Source organism: Lathyrus oleraceus, chromosome 4 (genome assembly GCF_024323335.1).
Source record: "Lathyrus oleraceus cultivar Zhongwan6 chromosome 4, CAAS_Psat_ZW6_1.0, whole genome shotgun sequence".
Lineage (NCBI taxonomy): Eukaryota > Viridiplantae > Streptophyta > Magnoliopsida > Fabales > Fabaceae > Lathyrus > Lathyrus oleraceus.
Window position 1 is genome coordinate 481,033,445 of NC_066582.1, and position 8,327 is coordinate 481,041,771.

Here is an 8,327-nt window from a genome sequence, read left to right on the forward strand (position 1 = left end):
TTTAATAGAAAAACATAAATAAAATAAAATTATTGTATATATTATTTAATGAAAATATGTTGAAAATCTTATTACACATAACTTATTTTATATAAGCTTAAATAAACTAATTTAAATGCTCTATATAAATTAAAATTAAATATATTTTTTATTTCATAAAATATTTTAATTTTTAGTTTGAACACTTTATAAATTTCTTTCAAATTTTGGTTCCTATAAATTTTGTGTGCAACTTTAATTCTAACATTTCTACAAAAATAGTCATTTTAAATGTCGTGTCTTTGACTTCTTAAAGATTAAATTATTATATCCAAGTTATTAAAATTCAAAGTTAGTATATTTAAACTGATAAAAATAAAAACTAATATATATTATATTACATAAAAAAAAAACTATATACCCCTTTTAAGGTTTTGACTCATTCTGTTTCTGTTTGATTCAATTCATTCACATCACCGCGTACAACACTTTTCATATACACACACACTCATGTAACACCTTCTTCAAGTCACACCATTTTTTATTTTTTCTTCATTCAAAACAACCCATTTTAGGGACTAACACAAATTTTCTTTATTTAATTCCTTAATAAATATTTCAAACCGTCACCACCATTTTTCTTCAATCTCTTTCTCTAACATATTTGAAAATATTTTTCACCCTTTTCATATATACCAAACTTGTGCCTTATAAAAGGGTGTTTCATTTTCCAACAAATTATATAATCAGTTACAAATGATGACAATAACAGGAGATGTTACTTCAAGAACAATGAGTTTCAAGAATGAAAGAAACTTAGACGAGGTTATTGCTGAAGAAGAATCATCATGTTCTAAGAGAAGGAAAGTTGGAAACCTGAAGTTGCAAACTACATTCTCATTCAAGTATTTGGTTACGGAAAATTCTGGTTCCAAAGATGGTTTTATTGATGATGTTTTCAATAAACAAAGCCCTTCAATTTTGTTGGATAAACCAGAAATTTGGTTTTCTCCAAAATCCATTGGAGAGCTTGATGTTGCTGCAATAAAGTTGCAGAAGGTTTATAAGAGTTATAGGACTAGAAGAAATTTAGCAGATTGTGCAGTTGTTTGTGAAGAGCTATGGTTAGTTTTGTTTCAATTTTAATATTTAATTTTGTTATATTTATTATTTTGGTAAAAAAAATTTTTAATTTTTTTAAATAAATTTTTACAGGTGGAAGGCTTTGGATTTTGCTGCACTTAGTAGGTGTTCTATATCACATTTTGATTCAGTTAAATCAGAAACTGCTCTTTCAAAATGGGCTAGAGCTAGAACTATGGCTGCTAAGGTACCTTTTAATCTGACACAACACTGACACTAACATCAGACATAACACTAATATCAGACATGACACTGACACAAACATCAGATACGATACTGATTCTGACATGTATTAATGTTCTATGTTTGACACTTATATCAGACATGACACTGACACAAACATCAAATATGACACTGATTCTGATATGTGTTAATGTACGTGTCTGTCACTTATATATTTTGGACACGTGTCTGTACTAAAACTTTGTTACCGTACTATTTGTTTGAAATATAATTGATTAGACATTAATTTGGATTTTTCAATTATATATTTGACTGGACCATAGAGAAGAATTCAAAGTTTTCATTCACTTTCCGACACAATCTTTTAAGAGTTTTGTCATCAATTTACTTTTCTTGTTTGTTGGTTGTTGGTAGGTGGGAAAAGGATTGTGTAAAGATGATAAAGCACAGAAACTAGCTCTTAGACATTGGCTTGAAGCTGTAAGTTGATATCTCTAATTATTGACTTAATTAAGATTTTTAATCCAACTTAATCAAAACAAAGCTAAGATTTTCTTGTGATTTGCAGATTGATCCCCGACATCGATACGGACACAACTTGCACTTATACTATAATGTTTGGTTTCATAGCCAGAGCACTCAACCTTTTTTCTACTGGTAAATTTTTTAAAACATTCTATGTCTAATACTAAACATGTATTAAGAAACATTGATTACTGATTTTATAATTTAATGTTGTGACATAAAGGTTGGATGTTGGCGATGGAAAAGAAGTAAACCGTGACGAATGTCCAAGAATTGATTTACAGAAGCAGTGTATAAAATACCTTGGACCTGTAAGTTCTTTCACTTTCATCTAATATTGTCACATAATATATAATTTAATTGGACTTTATATTATAAATTTTTCATATTGATGATGGAATTCAATGCATGTAGTTTGTAATTTGGTCAATTGTAGAGTGCAAGTGGTGCATCTTAGGACTTGATTAACAAGTATATTAAATTAAATTAGTGTTAGTGTGTTCAATGCATTAAACCATACTTTATGAGTATAATATTTGAGCAGCCACTAAAATATTCTCAATTATAAGTTATCTTTTGGCTGCTTATGCAGAAAGAAAGGGAGGTTTATGAGGTGATTTTAGAGGAAGGAAAGTTTGTTTATAGAAAAAGCAAGAATTTTGTACACACTTGTGAAGGATCTAAGTGGATATTTGTTCTTAGTTCATCTAGAATTTTGTATGTTGGAGAGAAGAAAAAAGGTCAATTTCAACACTCAAGTTTTCTAGCTGGCGGTGCTACTATTGCATCCGGAAGATTAGTCGTCCAAAATGGTGTTCTTCATGTAAGATATCATTCATACCTTTTAACTCTTCTATTTCTAATGTCTCTGCACAATTATCAATTGAACTGACACTCGGGAATTTGTTGCAGAGCTGACATAAAATAAATCAAATAAATTTTTAATCACCAAAAGATAAGATAGATTTGAGGAAAAAGTTGAAAAAGCAGTTAACTTTCTTTATATGCAAATTGATGTTGATTAACTTTTTTTTTCCAGGCTATATGGCCCTATAGTGGTCACTATCGTCCTACAAAGAAGAATTTCATGGAATTCATTGGCTTCTTGATGGAACACAATGTGGATTTGACAAATGTAAAGGTAAATTAATAACAAATTTTTCTCTTCATAAATTAGGCTATATTTGTCTTTGATTTGAAATCACTAAGCATCAACATGTTGAAAATCATGTAATAATTCAATGTTTTCCTAATACAGAAGTATCCAATTGATGATGATGTTCCACCTTCAGAACATGTTGACAATGAGGTTCAATTTGAGTCCACAAAGACTAATGTAACATCAAGTGACTCTGCCAAAAAGTGTAGCCAAAACAATGTGACAACTTCACAACATAAAGAGTGCAAACCTTTGTCAAGCAAATGGACCACAGGAGCTGGTCCTAGGATTGGTTGTGTGAGAGAGTATCCTACAAAACTCCAAGCTAAGGCACTTGAACAACTCAATCTATCACCTAGAGTCAACAATGGAAAACTCACTAATATGATTCCTATTCCTTCACCAAGACCTAGTCCAAAGATTCACTTGTCTCCTAGACTTGTGCATATGGGAATTCCAAGTCCAAGAGTGCATGTTACTTCGGCAAATTAAAAGTCTTGTTTAAGTTGACGATGAGTTTGACAGAATCACAGTATTTCACTGTCAATATTTCACTGTCAATATTCAAATTGACAGCGAATTTGATAAAATTACAGTGTTTCATAGTCAACTCATCGAAATAATGTTGTTTAGTTTATACCTTAGTTCAGAATTATAGGACAAAGATTACAATAAGATCTAACCCATGATTATTTTTTCATGTAGTTTTTTTATTTTATTTTGGCCAATTCTTTTGGTCATTTACCATATGATGAATAATTATTTAATTTTTCTCCACCCATATCCATATGTTTAATCACGTGAGTTGGGTCAATAATCAATTCTTGTAAGTCAAATAATATTTAAAAAAGTTTTTATAGTTTTTCATATCACTCTTTCTTAGTCATGAAGATTCTCTCTCTACCACTTACTTGTCACTTGGCGTGTAGATGAGGCATCATGTCAATATTTACCAAAATTGGTCTCATATTCAATATACAGATAATGTAGACATACTAGGAGCAAGACATGCAATGTTCCCTTATGTGTGATTTGTGATAGTAATAGTAATGTATCTATGTATACTCTAAAGTCAAGATTTGGATTGGTCTAAAAGGGAAAAGAAATATAGAGAGATAAAAGAAAAGGTGAAGGTTGGTTTGGGTGGAGAATATAAATGTTTTTGCAGTCATGAGCCAAATTGGCCAATGAACCTAGATGATGCTTTTTCTGTAAAGATTAAGAACTTATTCCTTACAATAGACCTAAGAGATAAGAGATGTGTTTGATTCGCGGCGACATAAATTAATTTTAAGTGAATTGATTAAGTAAAATTAGTTCTAATAATATTTGTGTGTGGATGCGATTATTTTAAAATAAGTTGAAAAATAAATTTGAAGTAAAAAATAAGTTGTAGAAATTGATAACTCCTCGTTGTCAATAAATATTGAGTATCTTTTAAATTTATTTTTCTAAGAAAGTTGATTTTTAGTGATTATGAGTATGAGTAAGCTATTGCATAGAGTTGTGATGTTTGCAAATGATTTGAAAAGTTAAATATTGTACTTTAAGTTTCTTTTAATCAGACAAATTTAGTGTGTTCTATCTTTTAGTATTAGCTAATCAAATTGATAGATCGAAGGATATTGGAGAAAGAAAATAATGAATTCAATTCTTAGAAACAAGATTAGAGGATTCAAATTTATCTTTTGATGATAATTCCAGAATACTTGTTATGTGTGGGTTTATTATGAGTAGTTAAATTTTCTTAGATTAGTAAATCAACATGTTTGAATCTATTTAAGAAATATAACTCTTTGGTTTTATTTATGCAAATATAGTTCTTATGTTTAGTTTAATTTTTGAATTTAAAATATATTTATATTATTTTTTTAATTTTTTAAAACATGTCTTATTAATCTTTTTCATTTAATTTACAATAAATTTAGTAATTGATTTTTGAGTTTTTTTATTGTTAATTCGTCGAAAAAAAATTAATATAATACATTTTGAAGAGTTAGAGAATCAATATCAATATTTTAATTAATTTAAGAGACCAAAATGAACTTTAAAAAAAGACATGTTTTTATTTATTTATTTATGAATTGAATTTAGATACATTTCATTAATTGAAAATAGGTAATGTCAATTAGATCTAAAATTGGTGTTCATGTTAGATGATTGTTATAGAAATATAAATTCATCAAGGTGTGATTAATATAAATTTGTGTTCTTTTATACTTTTGAAACCTTAGTTCAACAAAGGACTTAGTGATCATTATTAGATAAACGAGAACTAAGGAATTAGTGATCATCATTAAACAAATGAGATTGTGAGTCAAAGAATGAAACTTAAATTATAATGCTAATTTATCATTCTCATATGAAAGTAAATTGTTATAAATAGAATATTTAAACACCAAGTTGCGAAAAGGAGGGTGCTTCTAGTCTTAATCATTTTAAATATAATATTTAACCTAAATTATTTTTCATACCTAGTTATCAATAAATTTTAACATCAAATACTCCCTTTTATATTCTAAGTTAGGTTTAAATTGTTTTGATTAAAGGTTAGTGTTAACAATCTCACCTCAAAAAATGGTATAAACTATGTTTATAAGTGAAAGTAATTTTTGTTTATAAGTGAAAGTAATTTTTATTTATAAGTCGGTTTTGTAGGAATGAGTTAAACTCAACTCGCACATTCTAAGATGTTATCTGAGTCTAGTTTTAAAATTCATTGGACAATCACCTATGAGATTTCTACTATCAAATCACCCACCATATATATCCATGTTCTAGATGTCCAATCCTAGATGTAAGGGTGTGTGTTAAAAAGTCTCAAATCGAACAATATATTACTTGAACGTATATTTATAAGTGGAATAAATCATCTCCTTACAAGGAAGTTGTAAGATTGAGTTAGACCCAACTACATTTCTAAAAATTAGTAAACATCCATGTGGACACAAATCTTTTATTACTGGCACGATTTTTTACAGATTTGTCAAATATCTATCAATTGTTTGACGTCATTGTTAGGGATATTTAAAGTCGAGATTTTATAGTCTTGAAGTATTGATTTCATGGGACTTTTTCCTCCATTACACTTTAATATGTACATTCTTGTCTGTGTTGACTACGTCATCGAATTGAAGTTATTGGATCTGTTGTTATGATTCTCAAATGGTGGTAAATTTTCTAAAGAAAAATATCTTTCTTTGGTTAAAGAGATTGAGGGTCACCCTTTAACAATAAGCACTTCAACATATTATTGTCTAAGTATGATGTGAAACATAAAGTTGCAACTCTATATTAACCTCATATCACCGAGAAAGTGTAAGCGTCTAATAGGAAATTAAAGAAAATTCTTTAAAAAATAGTTAGTTGATATTGTACCAAGAACTCAATAGGCACATAAAACTAATTTAAAGACAATGTTGGATAAAAATATTTCCACTTACTTGCGGGATCACGCCTTACTACTACAAATAATGATTCCTATAACCGCTCAACTTTAGTTGTGCAATCTGAAGGTCGCGCCAATTTTTATAATGGAGGTAGAGGAGATCGTAGTGGCTGTGGTGGTGGTCGTTTTGCTCGAGTCTAGTGTTTTAGTTATGGAGAATTTGGTCACTACCGAAATTGTTGTCCCCATGCACTAGTTAACCATTGCTTCGCTAATACAGTGTCACATCCTTACCCTTTCTATCCACAAAATGAAAGGCGTATAATAGTTATGAGTGATTAAGAGTTTAATAGATATACACAACTTCAAATTTTCCAGTAGCCATCTACATCTTCCTCTACAACCATATTTGTCCAAATAGGTAATCATATTGTGTGTCTATCCTCTTCTTTTACAACGCCAATAATCATATGACAAGGAATTCAGGTATTTTTTTTCCTCTTTCAATCATTTCAGTAATCATTCTTCTATTACCCTTGCTGATGGTTCCAAAGTCCATATTAAAGGAAGTGGGTGTACTACCCCGATTTCTACCTTACCTTTGTCACATGTCTTACATTTACCTCAGTTTCCTTGCAACCTTCTTTCAATTAGTCAAATAACTAATTCGTTAAATTATTATGTAATTTTTTTTCCTGAATCTTGTGTATTTAAGGATCTGTTGACACAGTGGACTATTGGTATATGATAAGTATCTAATGGTTTTTACCTGCTTGAAGAAGGAGTTTCACAAGCATCAACAACTTCCGAAACTTGCAGCATGTCACCTTTTCAGCATTATTGTCGGCTTAGACATCCATCTTTAGGAGTTATTAAAAGATTGTGTCCAGTTAGCATCAATATTGAGTCTTTCTTGCAAGTCATGTCAGTTTGCTAAGCATCATCAGAGTGTTTACTTACCTCGTTTAAATAAAAGGGCTTAAGCATTATCCTCAATAAGCGTCAATGTCGATAAAACCCTTAAAATAAAAATAAAATGGTCGTCGCAAACAAATTCGGGTTTGAGAGTCTATTATAGACACCAAAGGTGAAACCTTAGTGTTTTGCATGTATGCTTTGCAGCTTGGAGTTTTAACAGTTATTAATGAAGTTATGCAAAGCATGGTATACTTCCTAAGTATACAATATTTATGAAGTCTCTGATCCGAAGATAAATGATGATGTCAATTTCAGTAGTTGTGATCAAAGCAAATTATTTGAGAATATCTCAAAGTATATGATCCTTAGTGATCAGTTAAATGGATATGTATGTAATGGACTTTTCATTTGGTAGTTTTACCGACTATCGCATCCAACGATGTGTAGAGGAGGATACACCTTTTGGTGTCTTCCCTCTTTGGGAAATATTTATCAAGAATTCTTGATAAATGAGGTATAAGTTATTTTAAGGTTGAAAATAATCAGAAAAATACGATTAAACCCTTAAAATAACAGTTTCAACTTTTTGTTCATCTAAATAAATTATTTTCTAACCCATATGATGAGTATTTTAGTATTTTTCTAGCAAAATGGGTGCAAAAATGACAAATGGAGATGTTGAAAAGACAAAAATCCAGCATAAGGTCCACCATGCACTAAGGAGGCTGAACTACGTAAGCCCAACCAGTTAGCACCTAATGACAGCCGATTGAAAATGCTTGAAATAGAGATTGTTAGATCAAATCCAAGATTAACTTGTGCCTCAAGAAAATCAAGTCCCAACATTAATGAAGATTTCATAAAATCCTGACAAATTTGGAAATCTAATCAATTGGATCCCTTAGCCAACCGATTAGGAGAATCAAATAGGAAAGATTTTGATTTGATTTTTGATCAACACAATCTGGATTGAATTCTTGCAAGGAATACACGCTCAAATCCTCATATGGCACACTATAAATAGGTATACAT

General features: G+C 29.8%; 1 protein-coding gene across 1 annotated transcript; it reads left to right on the top strand.

Moving 5' to 3' along the window:
• Nucleotides 1–465: 465 nt before the first annotated feature.
• Nucleotides 466–3,687, top strand: LOC127076360 (IQ domain-containing protein IQM1). Its single transcript, XM_051017987.1, has 8 exons — nt 466–1,103; nt 1,195–1,309; nt 1,720–1,785; nt 1,874–1,962; nt 2,054–2,141; nt 2,423–2,653; nt 2,870–2,971; nt 3,089–3,687. The coding sequence occupies exons 1-8, from the start codon at nt 736–738 to the stop codon at nt 3,479–3,481; spliced, it is 1,452 nt and encodes a 483-aa protein (XP_050873944.1). The 5' UTR covers nt 466–735; the 3' UTR covers nt 3,482–3,687.
• The last annotated feature ends 4,640 nt before the right edge of the window (nt 3,688–8,327 follow it).

Excerpts from the sequence above, each read along its gene's own strand:
- LOC127076360 (XM_051017987.1), top strand. The coding sequence starts at position 736 with ATGATGACAATAACAGGAGATGTTACTTCAAGAACAATGAGTTTCAAG. Across the intron at positions 1,786-1,873 it reads TTAGACATTGGCTTGAAGCT|ATTGATCCCCGACATCGATA; the intron begins GTAAGTTGATAT and ends TGTGATTTGCAG. Across the intron at positions 1,963-2,053 it reads ACTCAACCTTTTTTCTACTG|GTTGGATGTTGGCGATGGAA; the intron begins GTAAATTTTTTA and ends TGTGACATAAAG.